The sequence below is a fragment of the Tinamus guttatus genome, unplaced genomic scaffold (assembly GCF_059628265.1).
Source record: "Tinamus guttatus ecotype Peru unplaced genomic scaffold, ASM5962826v1 Tinamus_guttatus_pri_ptg000025l, whole genome shotgun sequence".
NCBI lineage: Eukaryota > Metazoa > Chordata > Aves > Tinamiformes > Tinamidae > Tinamus > Tinamus guttatus.
Window position 1 is genome coordinate 3031698 of NW_028288559.1, and position 18748 is coordinate 3050445.

General features: G+C 36.3%; 1 protein-coding gene across 1 annotated transcript in view; it reads right to left on the bottom strand.

The window, feature by feature from the left end:
- INVS (inversin) overlaps positions 1–18748 on the bottom strand; it is a 77927-nt gene that overhangs the window by 55907 nt on the left and 3272 nt on the right. The window contains exons 2-3 of the mRNA XM_088526226.1: positions 17722–17891; positions 12518–12684 (exon numbers count right to left, since the gene is read on the bottom strand). Coding sequence (XP_088382352.1) covers positions 12518–12684; positions 17722–17827 — 273 coding nt within the window. The 5' untranslated portion in view covers positions 17828–17891. The remainder of the gene's footprint in view (positions 1–12517; positions 12685–17721; positions 17892–18748) is intronic.

An 18748-nucleotide genomic window follows, 5' to 3' on the forward strand; every position in this document is an offset into this window, starting at 1 on the left:
TTTAAATACCATAAGCAACAAACCTATATTTAGACAGAGTTCACATAATTTTCCATCCTTATAGACTGGTTTCTTTTTATTTTATGTTTAGATTCGCTTACAAAATTTAATCAAAAGGTTATAAAGAAGAGTATGATCCACAATTCAATTTACCTCAAAAATAAACTTGAATTACAGCTATCAATCCACCCAAAGTCCCAACCAGTTATCTTGACTTTGTATAGTTTTGCTTCATTCTGAACTGGATGAGATAACAAGCCTCAGTATCCACCTGATCAGAACCGGGTCCTTGTAGCTCCTGGATCTGTCTCTGTATAGGCTTGTGCACATGATGTCTTAAGGGACTCGCGGAAGCAATGCAGCCTCCAGAATAAACTTTTACAGATCTATCTGTTTCTGAGCACATCTTGGAATTTCTTGGTTACGATTTTAGCCGCTCTTTTACTTGAAAACAAATCTATGTCTTTTAACTGAATTAAAATACATTTCAAACAGCTCAAGAAACTATTATGTGAAATATCTACGAAACTACCTAGTAAATTATATTCTGTGACAAATTTTCCCCAGCCACAATGAAAACTTCAGAACTACTGCAGAGGTAGACAGACAACCCGTACTGCAATTTACTTTTAATAAAGTACACAAAAATTGAGATGCTTGCAGCTACTTACATACACTACAATACTTCATAGTTTCTATATATACTACAATGAAGTTTGAGTTTTTAAAATGAAATCATAATACGCGTAGTGATAAATAAACCCTTAATAAACTTATAAACTTAATAAAATACTCAGATTATGTTTTAGCAGTAACAAAAGTACTGGATTTAATTCTTCTTGCTTAAACTTCAGGAAATTGTGCTAACAATCTAAGCTGGCATTTCTTAAAGTCTTCCAAAATCTATACCATATACCATGCTAGTGGAACATTGAAAAATGTTCTCTGTGTGTGTGTGTATAGATATTTAAATTTTCATATGATAGGCTCTATGTACACAGGTGATATGTAGGAGCTGTGCATGTAAATATGTAGGTGATAACATGAATCACTTAATATCTCAGAGAAATAATTGCTCATTAATAAAAATGGATAGTATTCCTCATGAATTTCTCATTGTTCATTAATAAAAAATTAGGTAACAAAAAAAGAAGAATGATTATATCATTTTAATCAATGTAAATTACATTAATTTTATATTTTCCAAACTGCTCATATGATCTGCTATTTTCCTGGAAAGAACAGAAAATTCTGATGTAATTTATTTAAACATACCCATTTTGACTTGAGTGTGATTCCCCTAATTCTCTTTAATCAACAACTTAACCAACTGCTTGTGACAAATAGAGAGATAAATAAAAAAATAGTGTTCCTGGAGTTAGTGTCACGGCCATAAAATCTGAATTTATTTTTCAAATACCTTCTCTAGCAACGCTGAAGGCATCCTATCTAGCATGCTATCAATTCAAATGACAGGCCTGAGCATCAGATTAAGGATGTGTCAGACACCTGATAGAAGATTCCTGGAGAATACAGCAGACAGGTATCCTGCTTCAAAATGATCTATTGCTGTTACCACATCTATTGAAGCATTTGTGGAAACATTTATAAGAAAACAAACTCACTTAAAATTACAATAAAAATTAATTGTAATCAGTGAAAACAAATACCTTCACTTTTCATTATGCCAGACCCTGAAAAAGTCACCTAATTTTAACAAAAATTACCAAATGTCTCACAAAAATAAGCTAAACTAGAGCAAACGGGTGAGCTACTAATGCTACAGTGATAGGCCTGCCTGCCTTTCTTGCTGTCAAACCTGGACAGAAGCAAGTAAGAGGTTTCTTGGTCCCAGCAACAATACTTGTAACATTTAAAGATCAGATATGAGGTCAGCTGCGGAGGGGCAATTAATGCAAGAAGCATGTTTTAGAAAGGACAATCAAACAGGGAGATACCTTTGCCTGAAAAGCCATTTCTAAAGGTAGAGTTGTAGGCAGACATCAGCATCCTGGGGGAAGAGCTGTGCGAGTCTCTTGTACACTGAGGGATGATGCCACAACGGTAGGGGAATTGCAAGAAGTGAAATAAAATGAAACCTACTCAGATACGAGCCACAGCACTCCTTGCAGTTCCATGTTCATACAGAATCACATTTTAAAACACGACCATTATTTTTGAGTCCAAATGCTAGACACTTACATGTACCCCTTGAATAAAAGAAAATAAGAGGGGACAGCTGTATTAGTACATAGAGCAGAGCTAGCCTTTGAGAAAGAGGAAATTTTTTTGTTAACTTAAAACAGCGTAGTGTCAAGCAACACAGAACAGCTTTCTCTAGAAAAAACATTGTTCATCCATGCACAAAGTATTTACCACTGTTAGGAAAAATTTTGTCTGTTGTGATTGCCCTAAGGCCTATCTGTACCCTTACCCTTCCCAGGTAAACAGTCTCTGAGGTCAAGTACTGATCTTTTTTAGTCTCTTAGATTGTGACTTAGAATTTTTTTTTTGCGACCAGATCACTTTACCTTCTCATCCCCAGTAACCGACACGCTTCATAAGCTAATATGAATTATTTCACTCAGTGGTATAAGCCCGAAAAATTATTGTGGCAGAAGAGCACTTAGAAAAGATTAGAAAAAATCAACCATTTTAAAAAGGTGTTAGAATCCCCCCAAAGACAGGGGGATTTAGTCCAGATGCTCTTCCCCACTGTACCCACAAAAGGCAAAGACCACGAATTTGAGAGAAGAAAATAACACAATTCTATCAGCTGGCTGCACAGTTACTTAAGGTATCACACCATCCAGAATCAGCTCATTTTCATTGGCGTTTCAATACAAGCAAAGGCAGAATTTATCCATGTGCCACCACCATAGTCTTACGCTGGATTCATATTTTCAATTTTTTTTTTTTTTTTTTTTTTTTTTTTTACAAAATAACGGAAGTTTTCTTGCTTTTCTTACTGTTATTTTTAATAAAATCTGGAAGTCTTAAGATCAAGAGCACTCAACAGAGATGCTAATGTATGTTTGGGCCTGTCAATAGTCAATAGCAGAGTGGATAATGAAAACCTACTTCAAGCATAGGAAATTCATAAAAGAAGACATAAAGCCAAACCTAGGAAGAGTTACCAGAGCAAGAATCAGCACAGAGATACAGAGAAATGAAATTACATAGAGCTTGTAGATGAGAGAGAAAAGTTGGTACAATGCCATAAGTCAATTAGGTCAATAAAATTAGCAATGACATTGCTGGAGGAAAAAAGGAGAACAACACTAATAGCGTCGTTCCAGTTACACTAGAAAGGGAAGAAAATGAGTAAACCAGGTATCATTGCTATGGTAAGGAAGTTATCTGGAAAAAAAAACACCCAGAAAAGGGGCGAGGATTTTGGTAGCACTTGGTAGAACTCTGGAAATTAAGTCACTGAATTAAGATGTACTTCTTATCACAATGAATAAAAATCAGGAACTTGACAAAAAAAAAATCATGTTTCAGAGAAATGGAAAAATGTTTATTAAACTAAAAATAAATTTTAAATATCTTCTATTAATTCATAGTCCAGGGCTGACTATTTCACCAGGAAAGATTCAACTTTATCATAGCGCTTCTGAAATACATACAGCAATTCTTAGCTTTAAGGCTGTTACAGATGATGAAGCCAAGCTGGTCACAGCAGTATGGTAATTCTCTCGCAGCTCAGCCATCTCAGTTATCTTTACCACATTTAAATCTACAAGAGTAGTCCATGATTTCAGATTTTCATCAAGTTTTCCATTATATACATCAGAAGGTATAATCTGATTGAATCAGATCACACAGAATCCTAACTAAATACTAAGATCATGAACTAGAAGTTGGGGAAGCTATGAAACAGAGAGAGAAATAAAAGATGAGGCAGCAGAAGCAGATTACAACAATATTAGAAGTTTAGCTCTGATAAAGCCCGGATTAGAAAAGGCAGAAGAACTATATTTGTCAGATTGCAAAAGCAAAAATGAGTTATGAGTGATGAATCCAGGCTCATACATGAAGATGGCTGTTTGAAAACAGGACAGTCAATCTCCAAAGAGAAAAAGCTGTGATTTTTTTCCCCCTCTAGTGAGGGGGGATTGCAAGGGATCAATAAAACCTGAAATGCCATTAGCAAATAAATAAATAAATAAATAATCAGAAACAGAAAACAATTTTGAAATTTAAAAGGAATTACAACCTTACCAGACAATAAAATGTATAGTTGTCTTTTGTTTAATTAGTTGGTGCGAAGTAAAGGGTTTTCTTTTTCCTCTCTATAAACTTTGTCATTTTAAGATTAGCAGGAGTAAAGGATGCTAACTGCTTGTAAGACATGGTTGGTTTTTGAAGGACAATTTAGGCCTAATACTATAGTTCCCAGGGAAAATGCATTACATACAGAAAGGAGATATTGATGTAGTTATGTTAAGATTTGATTTGAAGAGAGTAGTACACTAAGATGACAAATAAAACACTATTTTAGTAACTTTATGAACAAAAAAATCTTCTTTAAAATCGAGACCTGCTCCTTATTCTGGTAAGGAAAATAGTGGTATTGTAAACTTATTGTCTTTGAAACAACACAAATCTTTCTCTAAGAAACGTAGAGCAAGGGATCAAAAGCAACAAGAAAATACAGACAAAAGCCAAGTGGCTATTTTACTGTACAATGCAGAACTTGATATTAGTGCTTATTCTCTTACAGCATCAGAATTATTGCTTACACCTATAAAAATATTGACCAAATTTTACAGCAAATATTAACATAAAATAATCACTTTCTTCATGGCTTCTGCTAAACTGATTTTCTCCATTAGTGAGTATTTACCTTCTCTCTGTCATAACCTTTCACGCTTACACACCCCATGCGAGCAGTTAGCTCGCTTTTTCTCAAGACCCAGGATCAGTGTGGTTTGGTATCACGCTGCCAAACCTGTTCCAGTGCATGTGTGTGTATGTACGTGCGCACACACACGTCCATGTACGGGAGTCAGAGAGACACAGACAGGCAAACCAGAAGGGAAGGCGGCTTTGTACGCATCTTTAGTAACTGCAGAGATATCTAATTAAACAAAAGAGGGGTCAGAGCATACATTAGCCTATTCTACTTCCCTATTATTTTTTTCCAAGCTTTCATATGCCTTCATCCTCATTTCTGAAAGCTAACCATCCCTTCTTCCTTTCTGTAAAGCTGACATTTGACAGCTTAACATAGCTGACAGGGTTACCCAACAGCCCACCCTCCCTATTCTCAATCCAATTAGACCTCTAATCCTCCAGATGAAAGGCCCAACTACTCACGTTCCTCATGACAACGACAGCTATTGATTATTTGTCACTACAGCTAACACCTTCTCTGTCGAGGCCACTCTGACAGAAGCAAACCTACCAAATTAGACAGCACTTTATCTGCCCTGGAGGCCAAATGGCACAACAAGTAAAGGCTAATAAATGGTATAAAAATGAACAAATCATAACATTATGACAGGTTGATCGTTGCCAGCAGCTTCACAGCTCAAGCTTGATGCTCTGTTAGACCTGTTCCTTCTCTTTTCTCTTCCACTCATGCTCCAACTTTGACTGAATTAAAGGCCAGAACAATTAAGGCATTTGACCAGCAAAGATAAGCTAGGATAGAAGTATCATCAAGGGACACAAATGTCAATAGCAGACTACCCTTTGTCAATAAAAACATTCCAGCGTTGCTAATGCTCAGGACTTTGCTCTCCAATAGGCTGCACTGATTCCCTTTGCATAGCCCTCTTCTCAAATTCGCACAGAAACTCCGGAAAAATTAACCCCACCACGTCAAGCTTGAAGTGGGAAACATTCTTGAGAGATGAGGACTGGCATCACCCAAAACTAGAGCTCACTACGGAGCTACATGCCACAGAGGTGTGGTTGTGTCAGTTAACACCTGTAAAGCTCCCCTTTCTTTTTGGTGGACTCATATAAGCCAGAAAGGTTATCTTTTGAATATATAACACAAATTTTCTTAGATTATTTCTTGAGAAAAAAAGTGTGCTTCAAGGACACCATACAACACCTAGTAACATAGGATCTCAAAGTCATTCCCCTCTAAAGCAAACAGAAAAGTAGAAACAACAGCAAAATTTATTATTTGTATGATAGCTTAATTCAAAAGCTTTACTAAGGATCAGAGACAGTGCCTGAACTAAGATCGTTTTTGTTTTCTTTTCAGTGTTCTCTTCCTGACATTTATTGCATTAGACCACCACAGGAATATTATAGGACCGTGCAATTACAAGAATAATGCAAGATAAAACACACACACACTTCCTGAAAGAGTTAAAAAGCAACTACCTCTGCCTTACAGCCATTAGCTGGTTCCTTAACCATACCAAAGATATTTTCCAGTAGAGGATTCATATGCTTCTGAAATTATATACCAACAATAAAATAAAATTACCTGAAAACTAAATAAAAGCTTCTTTAGTTAAAAACACATATAAAAAATGAATGTCAGTTATTCTGTTTCCAAAAAAACCCTGCAGTTTAACTAAGGAAAATATTACTGCTTTACACTTAGATTGCACAGATACATGCACAGTACAATATAAAAACATTATAGGATTTCTTTAGTAATAAAAACCCTATTAGGTAATATTTGCACTCAAGTTTTTTTAATGTCTTAAATTCAAAAGCAATATTCAAGGTAATTCCCAATTGTATTCTTGGGTACAAACATATTTATTAACTTGTTCAATCAGAAACAGGTAACTCCACTCTAAAAGATGTGCATTACAGTTCAATAATATCATGAGAAACAGATTTTAAAACCAATGATTAGATAAACAGATCCCTTAAAATTTCTGTTGCCTGGAGAAAAAAAAAATGTGAGCCATTTAGACAGTGGAGTCTCAGAAAACCCATACAAAGTGATAAAAACATTGAAAAGCTGAAATTGTTTGCAATATTTCTAGAAATAAACTTTAATAATTATTATACCATACTAAAATGTACTCCAAATGCAATAAATCACTAAAAACAAAGGAGATTAATGCTTTAAATTTAAAATAATGAAGTGGTATAGTATTTGTTTAATGTTTTAATACCATTCAGCCTTTTTCAAAACAAGACTAGTCCAGAATTGGTAAAATTCACCCAACACAAACTTCCTATGCTGAAAGGGACCTCTAGTGGCTTATCTAGCCAAACCCTGCACATCAGAGAGAATGAGAGCAAACTCATTCCAAATTATTACTAACAGATATATACATAGATATGGCAGAAATGGTGAGTTCCCAGTGTTCTCAAGGGCTTTTCAGGTTTTCCTGCATGAAAAAATACCTTACTGTTCATAATATAAACTTACTTGCTATCCTATGTTATATTTACTACTACTACTCGTCCTTATTTATCAGATTCTAATAATTTGTAATACATACTTTATTTACAGAGTAAAGGAATATATTCTATCATTCTCTGAACTTGAGTTCACCTAGTTCATCAGAAGTACTCTAATTTGGCTTTTGTGTCCTCAAAACCTTTTATTATTGTAAGAGCATTTTATTTTTAACTGTGATGGACAAAAGAAAAGCAGCATTATACTAGAGGACTAGCTGCTGCCAGGTAGTGAATAAAATCTATTGTTCTTCTTGATTTCTAATTGTATTGGCAAAATCTGTGTCTTTGTATAAGACTTATTAACCCAATGAATTGGCTCCTCCATGATTATCTCTTCATTTTCTTCTGAAAGAGTTATTTATAGTTAGCTTAGGATCCTTATAAGTACAAATCTTCTCTGTCAGTAGTGGTCAGGATCAGAAATCACATACCGCAGTGTTTTCCAAGCAGTGTTCCAAGATATATGCCTGAGAAGAGAAGGCTGAGAGGAGATTTGATCAACATGTTCAAGCACTTGAGGGGTGATTGTAGGGAGGATGGGGCCGGGCTCTTCTCCATAGTGGCCGGAAACAGGACAAGGGGTAACGGGTGTAAGCTGAAACACAGGAAGTTCCACCTCCATATGAAGAACTTCTTTCCTGTGAGAGTGCCAGAGCCCTGGAACAGGCTGCCCAGAGAGGCTGTGGAGTCTCCTTCTCTGGAGATCTTCCAAACCTGCCTGGATGCCACCCTATGCCACGTGCTCTAGGTGTCCCTGCTGGAGCAGGGGGGTTGGACTAGATGATCTCTAGAGGTCCCTTCCAACCTCAACCATTCTGTGATTCTGTGAATCTGTGAATCAGACCTGAAAAATCCTGTGCACAGAGCAAGGGTTCATCTGTTCATAAAAATCTCAGAAATATTTATTCTTTGTTCTGTTCTTACAGTAGATTTGTAATCCTCACAATTAAGTGAAATAATTCAAAGTATGGATGATACAATGCTGGCTGCCAGCCTGAATATCAGCTTTCAAAAAATGCAACTGCCCTAGGCAATCAGCAATCACCACTATGCGCATGTGAGCACATGAAGGAGAATGCACCAGGCTCAGCCCATCCCTCTCCACACAAATATACTCTGCTAGGTGGTATTCATTTAAATACTTAACAAGTATTTGGCAGCATGCTGTGAGCCTCTTCAAATGTGCCCCTCCACCATCCGCTCATTTGCGCTATTTTAAATTTTCCTATTATAAGTAGAAGCAGATAGAAGCATACTGTCCACAGCAGGCTATAGAATAAACTCATTAGAAAATCACAGAGTAATGCATTTTGGTGCCTCACATGGCTTTCCCTGACAATCTTTCGCAACCCAATCCTATCCAAAAACAGCAACTCACACTACTTTTGTTTTAGCCACACTAATTCCTGTGATGTTCAAAAAAAACCTGTTGGAAAACATGTATGTTCAAGAAAGTACACACAAATTGCAAGTTATATTCTCAAAAGTATACTCAATTAATTAAAAGGAGTCTAATTTATATCCACTGTAGACATTCATATCATATTCACCAGTGACCTCTAAATAGAGGCATAGGGCCCAAGTCTGATATTCAGCTACATTGGAAATCTGAACCCAGCCATGTAAGCTTGTGCACAATCTTACCCTACACTGGGAATTTATAGTAACATAAAACTAGTGACAAATCATATTCAGCATCTCCTGTGAGACTGAAACTTGACACGTAAAAACAGTATTTCTATGGTTGTATCTCCTACAGGCAAGAGACTGGCTGGATGTTAAGCCACAGTTTATACCAGAAGATTGCAAAATACCAAATGACAAAAATGACTTCCCACTTAGTAAGACAATGTGCAATGCCCTTTTCCGTTAACAAATGCATGATGAAATGTGAAAATCTACTGCCTGAAAATGGGCAGAGCATATACTGATCTCGCAAAGTGGTGCTTAAACCAAGCTCTACTTACCAACAAAACCCTAGTCAATGTTTCACAGAAAGCCAAAGCACCCACAGGAAGCTGGGTGCCAACTGGTTCCAATTATCGTGTGCTATAATGTTTGCTGTAACCAATTTTGAGGACCTTTCCTCTCCTTTACAGCTCTAATACGGTAATTAATCAAGAAGTAGAGTTTTGGAAGTGAGAAATACACAACACATTTCTGATCACTTTCTTAACATCTACTGTTGACTGATTTCCCAAAACTTTTTCAGATTAACCATTTTTCTCCCTCACTACATACAAGAGAGCTTAATTGACTTGCACTGATTTCGTCAAAAGGTTTCTGCCTTGTAGTACTCTTTCTGCATGACCATGCACATTTCAGTGGAGAAATGGTTAAATTTAAGATGTGCTAGAGCTCCCTTGGGTGTTCAGTTTCCTGACAGGATACCAATACTTCAGTTTCATACTTTACTATTTGCTCGCTGATCATGACAGCTTAATGCAGAAGCAAATTAAACTATTAATGAAATCTAGTGACAATCTAAAGCAGATTTATAGAAACATATCATACATGCAAAAGAAACCCACACCTTCTATTTACCTCACCAGCAACTTCAAAAGACTTCTCTTGTCCTCTCCTCTATTCAACTGGCAAGCTAATAATTTCCTATCTAAGGTTTATAAATATTTTTTCCTCATATCTAAGTTTGCTTAGGAAGTTTCAGCCCCATCTATGGCGGTTTTGTTCTTCTTCCTCAGTGGTGACATTGCAGCATTCTGTGGGATCATCCTGTAAATCACATCCCCAGAAAAATGTGAGGTTTTTTCCTAAACTTTTCCTATGATTATTTTTAACCATTTCAATTATCTGTCTTATAGCATGGCTCAACAGTAGCATCAGCACAAGTAGATTTGAGAGCATAAGAGCTTGTGCCAAACAGGCAGAAAATGAATCATTACTTTGTACAGCTCATCTTCTGTTGCCTGATTGAGCTAAAACAGCTATAGGATAAGACACCTACTTCTGAAAAGAGTAGGGGGAATTGACGTGGGAAGAGCAATCCTGCCATCCATTTAACTGATAAACAGTAGCCAGATGAGCTTGCTTGTAGTACAACACATACAGCAAATTGTATTCTCTGTCCTTTAGCATATCCAGCACCTTCACCTTCAGGTCACATTCGCAAGAAATAATTCTTTATTTGGTAACATAAAGAAAACATTTATATCACAGTTGGTGCCTGTGGTTTAAATAAACACAAAGGAAAAATACAGTCCTGCATGTAAGAACAAATATCCTCTCTTCTGTCCGCTTGGTTAGTATTCTTGTTTCGTATCTTAGCCTGTTCAGATTGTCACCTTTAGTCAGATTGTATGTTTGAAATATGAAGTTCATTCATGCTTCATGAAATCAAACAGACAGAATTAATATTCACAACAAAGGAATCCCACAAAAAGTTATCAGGGAATAAAAGGGAATATGAAGTGATCACAGTCAACTCCAAAAGATATCAGGAATATTTATTTGCATGACACAGGGAAATAAAGTTAGAAATGCATGTGATCTTTTCTGCAGTTCAAAAGATGCCTTATATGTTGAGAGACTACAACTGCAGGAAATGCATCTTGAAAAAGATGGTGGGAGAAAATACATAAAATGCTCCCAGGCAAGGTTACTCAGAAACTTCTAATACAGGTATCATTTACTTGAAGAAAAAGGGAAAATGCATTTCTGTTTTGGGACTCTTAGGGTACCATGACTGGATTCATTAAATAAGATTTGGGAATAACTTTTCATGACCTTACAGATATAAGTGATGCTGGCGAGCACATGTTCCAGATGGGACAGACAAGATTTTAGAGGGACACTGGAATGACGTTTCAGGTGCTTTTCTAAACTGCAACTTACTCTAGCTACAGTATTAGTCAAGTTTCACTTATATAGTGCATTACTGTGCACATTTGAAGAACGCATTCAAGCTATTTTTAAGCGGCTAAATTTCTATCTGAACTTACCCGCATAATTCTAAATATAAAATATTACGCGAACATTTCAATTCCCAATAGAAGACACAGCAACACAGCCCACAGTCTCTATGGAAACCCTTCCAGCAGAAGGGTGACTGAGCACTGTCACCTGCAGTGCAGACACTTGCAGAAGGTCTGCCCAACTCCTCCTCAACTTCAGGTGTCTCCTACACTGGTATCTACCTCTCCCTTTCCCACGTTGCAGTCATATCATCTTATTAGAACCTTATCAAATGCTTCACTATTCAAATGCGTACATCCCACCTCAGGATATAATGTTTCTACACTATGGCTACCTTTATGTAACATTGACTAAACTAAAAATAAAAATTTGCAGAGTATATTAAAAATATACAGCTGAATACTGTGGAAAATTATGAACAGGTGAAAAGGTACTGTAAATAGAAGTGGCTTAGTATAGGAAGCATGGCAAGCACTCTTCACCTTACTTGTACCAAAAGACATAGCTTACATTGTCAAAACAACCTCCATTTTTGAGTAGCTACGTTTTCAAACATAAGTACAAAGAGAAGAATAGTAAGCAAAAACTATTCTGTTCAGTGTGAGTTATCTTCTCTCTGGACTTGTTTTATATTTAGTTTATGAACTCACAAGTCTTGACTGGGCAGCCAACCCACCCATTCCTCTCCATCCACGAGCAGTTTGTCACTGTGGATACTCTGTCCCAGTCCTAAACAAACTCAAATTATTGAAGTACTGAAAACAAACTCTAAATTACACATTAATGTTGAATTCTTCCTTTAACTGTGACAACATAATCTCATAATACTATTGCCTGAAATTTTAGAAGGAACAACAGGCAGTAACACATTTCTCTCCTCATCCTGGCACTGATTTGGTACTCTGTGTTCTTGAAAACCTCAGACATAGCACAAATAATTAACACTTTATGGCCTTATATCCACTAAAAGAAAAGGTAACATTCTAACCAGGAACAGTGTATGCAAAGTAAGTTCTAAGACTTTAGTTAAAAGTAATTATCCCAAAACAGACAAGAAATGATCTATTTTGGCATGGACCCTAAATATTATAGCATTATTCGTCTTTAAAATAATCAGTGTCCAAAGGTACTGCATACTATCTGCTTATTTACTTTGCAAGGCTCTATAGTGGCAGAGCACTTTTTATTTTATTACCTTTTGTGCAGCAAGATGGAGAGCAGTCCTTTGGCTGTGATCAGCTCTATTAACATCTGCTCCTGCCTTCAGCAACGCTTCAGCGCAGTCCAGCCTGTCGGCCAGCACACAGTACATGAGTGGAGTTCTTCCAAACTGGTCCTCTTTATCTTTCAGCTCAGAGTTTCCTAAAAAAAAATAATCATCATAATTTTATATATATATATATATATAATAATTAAATCTCTCAGTAGCAGAGAGTAGTATTCCTGTTATTAAAAGGGAAATACATAAATGATCCAGATGATAAAAATAATGAAATATAACCCATAGGCTCCACAACTACATCTACAAGTATAGGTGTATTTCTGCTATGACATAATTATGTATCATGTAAAAATCATTATAGAGATTTTGGTTGCAAAGATTACTTAAAAGAACATCAACAGTAAGTAAATGAAATTGTCTTCCTGAAAGCTGCCAATACTGTATCTGAAACAAGTTTTGAAACCCACTCACTGCAATGTTTAATTAAAAAGCATAAAGACATCAATAGCCCATCAATACCATTATTTACTTCACAGTGCATGATAATAAGGAAACTAATAAAATAGTTAAGAAGCTTTCTTGGAGTTATATAGTTATATGGAACTTCTTCCATACTTTCATAATATTACAGTTTCTTTGCAAATGGATGAAGTACCAAGATGATTTTTCTTTCCTCTACTATTAAGAAAAAAAACAACTTGTAGTTACATATTCTGAAACAGTGATGTCATGTCTCAATATTTTATCTAGTTATAAATTAGGTAAATTAATATTTTTGCTGCCCATTAGAGCATGGTGCAGAACATCAAAGCCAGTTATGAACAACGGAGCTCTGTACAACAGTATGGAGATATTGTGGTCCAAAGCAAAAATATAATTCAACACAGCAACGATCTTAGCTAACAAAACAGTTTCCCTAACAAGCTATATACAACCAGGTGCTTTATCAGCATTAGCTCTGTCAGTGACAATTCAGGCATGTCAAAACCGTATCCACTGTTTTGTGTTAACACAGCCTAAAATGCATCTTGAATTTGTTGAAGGGGACGTTTACATATATTTGAAAAAGAAATACAGAAACAAATAGCTCTACCAACAACCCTCACGTACATGGCTTAGCCTCCAAAGACACCTGCTCTTAAATCAGCACTTTTCAGACCGGTCCCTCTCCCTCAAATTCCAGGTTGCCTCTCTGTTTTATGCAGCTATACAGAATGCACAGACTAGAAGTAAAAAGTGGGTACAGAATCACTCTAGCAAATATTGCCTAAAGTTCAGCTCATGCTAGTTATGGACATTGGTTTCCTCTTCAGCTCTTAGAGAGCCATGTAGCTGATGAATGAAAAAGACCTTGCATGACTACATACAGCCTGAGGAAAAAAACGAGGCAAGACCTTGAAATCTTGATGATGGCAACTTGCCTGAGGTTGCTGCACTGCTTTTTAAGGCAAAAAAATATATATCTATTTTTACCTGGCAGAAAGCTTCTTTATTTTCATTCTGCCTGTTTAAAGGCCTCTCTGAGCCTTCTAATGATTTGAGTCCTGAAGGTACTTCACAAAAAACATTTTTGTGGTGATGTTCAACTTGAGAAAAAGATGTAGGAGTTACTCTATCACCATCAGATGCTAAATGAGACAAAACTCATGAAATGCACTGACTGCAAAAACTTGTGGACATCACAGTACAATAAATTAATGTTTTCTGGAATCAGGAAAGTACAGATAACCTTTTAAACATTCAAAAATGAAGTAATTTATAAATCCCAGAACTCAGAAGAGTCCTCAGAACTTCAACACAATCTCCATAAATGCTTACATCAGATTGTGTAACATATCTATGCATTGTTATACCAAAAATGGGGGGGAAGCAGGAGAAGGACCTGAATCTTCCTTAGTTGCAAAAAATCATCTCTTGCTACTTGCAAGAGTCTTGCCTTTTTAATTCCTCACTTAAGTTTTATTCAAGCTGTAGCACTGTAGAGTAAGGAAGAGAGAAGCAGAGAGAAGAATCAAACAGAAGCAAACATCTGCACACCTGCATTTCAGAACCTGTAGTTAATATTTAAAATAAAAGATCATCCTGGACATTTCAAAAGCACTTGTATCCCTGTGGTAGATGATAATGGTTTTAAAATGAGGAGTTGGACTGAATGGACACTTCAGTATAATGGTTATTATACACATTTCTGTGTTCTTATAATGAGATTTCACGTGCTCCTTAAAAGCAATAACATGCATCTCCCCTAAACTATATATGAAAACTTTAAATGCAAAATGATCCTCTAACCACAAAATGAACTTACGCTGCTTTTTTCCCAAGGATTAAAACCACGCAGATGGGTTTTAACACTAACAAAACTGTTAATTCAAGACATGTTCAGTGTCATATAAAAACATAAACCTAACATTCTGAGCATACCCCAAAGCTTTACATTGCACAATGCTGAAACAATGTGATAGAGACGTAGCCAACTCATGCAATGCAAACAATTAGCATACTTTTGGTGAAACCTGGATTACATAACACACATATGGAACATCCTGTGTTTTAATCCACAGGCTGTTCAAAAAGCCCAATAATCATTGCATCAGTAGTGGTTAAGAAACAAAACCACAAGCTTATTCCACAAGCCCCTTTCTCACTAGAAATTGTTCCTTTTACCTTTGATTCTATTTGGGCATCTGAACAGGTACAGGTTCTCAAAAAGAACACAGTATCTGGGACACACTCCACCATTTTGAACATCCGTGCTCCTTTAAATTTAAAAGCTATCAGAAGGGAAGATTACATATATGTCCATATAAATGAACTATATCAAAATGCAATGTATATATTTGCATATATTCATGCAGGCCTCATCAAGCTAAGTAGATGAGAAATGGAGTAACTGCCAAACAGGCTGAAGGGGCTTCTATTTTCCTAGGAGACTAATTAACCAGAGTCCTTGCCCCTCCCATGTTAATAGGGAAAAGTCAGAGGGGAATGTATTAATGAGTGCAGAGAGAAAAGACCTCCCTAAAGGAAGGGGAAAGTGAGATTTTATCTTACTGGATATACCACTATACACATAACCAGATGCAAAGCTCTGCTGCGTTAACAGAATTTTTAACGCTCACGCATTACGCTGAAGTATTGTCCTGGATTACACAACACTATTAAGTGCACTCATGCAGTCCAAAGAATAACATAAACTGCTCAATTTACGTCTGGCCTCAATTTATACCAACGCTGCCTTGTAAAATATTACTCTAAAAATATTACTCTGATGTCAGGACAGGCATTCCTCTTCTGCTAGGAAATACTTTTCTTTTTTTTTCAGTTCTGGAATAAGTAAAGCCTGTGTCATATCCTGCCAATGCATGAAAAAGCAGAGGAGACAAATGTTGTTGTTATAGCCAAGACTGAATGGATCATGCACTTTTTCTTTCCTCTACATAAATATAATATACAGCTTTTCTTTTTTTGGAGCATAATCATCATTAAAAGGACAAAAATTTCCATACCCAGTTTTCCATGCGGCTGTTTTGTGGTATATTTGACAAGATGGACAGTGATTATTCCTTTGTGTTTTTAAAGTACTGTCTTTGGGTGTGATTAACAAAGTACACCAAAGTCAGCGAAAACTCTTTGTTGTCATTTCTAATTGTTGGTCAAAATTTGAAAACTCAGTCTTTTTCCGTCCCTCCCTGCAATGGTTAGCTGAAAGGTTTCCTAATATGCAGAGAACTTCAAAAAGTAGGTTCTTGGAGCTGCTTTGCTAAATAGATTTCCAGAAGTATTGGCCTATTAACCGCACTTTTGTTGTTTACAAATTGTTCTACACAAGAGTGACCAGATATCATTAAATGCAGTGTTAGTGCCTTTATTTTACAGGAAGACAAGCTGAAGGCATGGGGGGGGGGGGGGGGAATTAAAAACTTTTAACCTAAAAAGCTTCAGCAACATCAGTTCCCTCAAACTTTTCTTTGCTTGAGTCTAAAAATGCCTTCTGAGAGAATTAGACATAGTTTGTACAGTATATCATTCATTGCAGTACCTTGATCAGCAAAGAGGAAGTACATAAAGTCACAGATTCTGAAACTGCAGTGAAAATTCTGCCTGGACAATACACTTGTGCTGATGCAGATAAAGCCTTATTACAGTAATACTTCAAGATCTTTAAATATTTGTTTACAGAAATAGTGAAAACTATTCACCATCGGGTCTCAAAGAACTGCTAGGAGTCATTACTAATGTAAGGCTGCAGGATTGACTTCCTAGAGCTACAAGTCCTGGCTGTCCTGACTGCATCAGCTTTGCATCTTTAAGCAAGGCAGAATGGCTTTCTATATCATTGAGACTATAGATCCATAGGGCTTACTATCTTGTCTTCAGCACAGGGCAGCAGAAGATAAAAAAAGAGACTAAACTATTGCTTTAGTGTGATTACCATTAAATCACATATACCTATTAAAATGGGCAATTAACAGCATAAATAGACCAAAATTCTTGTTATTTCAGTCCTTTAGCCTCATCAAGACCCAGGTATGGAATTCTTTAAAAGGCTGAGCAAATAAAACTTTCATAAAGTTTTAAAACTTTATCAACTGATTCTTGGGCAGAGAGGAAAGGTAAAATCCTCGACTATTTAATGGATGGGATTTCTTTTTTCTCCAGAATCACTAGTACCAGACTCTCTCTTTACCTTTATTTGTTTTGAAAAATGCTACTAGAATATCTAACGCCACTTCTGTCAAGGTAACTAACAGGGCTTAACTTCTCCACAAATTCTATAGGGAGATAAGACTTCATTAATTGCAATAAATCAGCTGGAAACACAAGTTTATCACATTTCCTACAAAAAACAGACTCCCAAAATAGTGATTTGGAGCCAAAATACTTCAGTCCAAAGCATTTTTTTTCCAGTATTTTAAAATAGACTCCTAAAACAGGAGTCTTGAGTAACTCTGGTCACATCATTTTTAACAATTTTCTGCTTTGCTTCACACAGAAATACAGCTCAAAGGCAACAGATGATAAAAGTAAGAATAGGCAGTTATATTTTGAGGACATCATTTATTCTGGAAACAAATTAAGCCCCAAATGAAAGCATATTTTAAAGATCAGAGCAAAAGTTAAAACAAAAAGCTTCAGCTTTTAAGTCACCAAAATTCACCTACAATGAAAACATTTACCTGCTATTAGCTTTTGGAGGGCACTCTTATCTCCATTAACAGCAGCAGCATGCACTTCGGAGGCTAACGAGGAACCACTGAAGAGGCAGTTCGTCGAAACATTCATACTCTTTCAAGGTTATTATCGTAGGTCAGATCTGAACAAACAGCATTTTTGTAGGAACTCAGTTCTAGAAAAACAATATAATATAGTTGAATTCATATAACGTTAAGATTATTACAACAATGCTAAAGAGAATAAATTATTCTGTAAAAAAACTAACATGCAAATCAAACAACAACAACAAAAAATCATATGTCATGAGTTAAATCCACCTCAGGTCAAGGTTCAACCATACAAAGCCTACATTATATATATTATAGTTTTGTTGCCTTCAACATGAAATTCAGTCAGTAACCTTTGCCAAGAGCTGCAAATGGGATAGTGTGTATACACAAGCACTCTAGTTAGATTGCTCTTCCCAGAGCTGGCATGCATGCTTCGTATCAGTAATAAAGGATACTTTATATAACTGATACATGGTACTTATATGGCATTTTTTTACCATAACAGTCTATAGATATAAGCAGGATAAGGTTTATAAGTAGCATCTTTTATCTGAATAACTGGCATAACTGAAAAAGCCAGAACAGTTCTATAAATCTCCTTCAAACCTGAAACTGAGGTAGGAAAATTGTACATATGCGAGCAAAGCCACAACGAATTAGACTACAAAGTCTGGCCTCAAATCCTGTGTCAGACTGGTCAGTGGTAAATACCAAAGAACAGAGTAAACGTATATTATTTCCCCCTTTCACAAATATTCTTCTAAATCGCAATCACTTATAGCTCAATCACTTCCTGAACTTGACTTGATTTCTGTGCTTTCAGAACTGAACAAGTTCCATTCATTTCCTCGAAGATTTTCTTCTTTATAAGCCAGCCAGCTGTTAAACTTAGCCATAGCCAGAACACACACTGGTAAGGACTTCCACAGCACAACAAATTCTGGATGGATGAACCTTCAACTCTCCGGGCTCCTTTTCC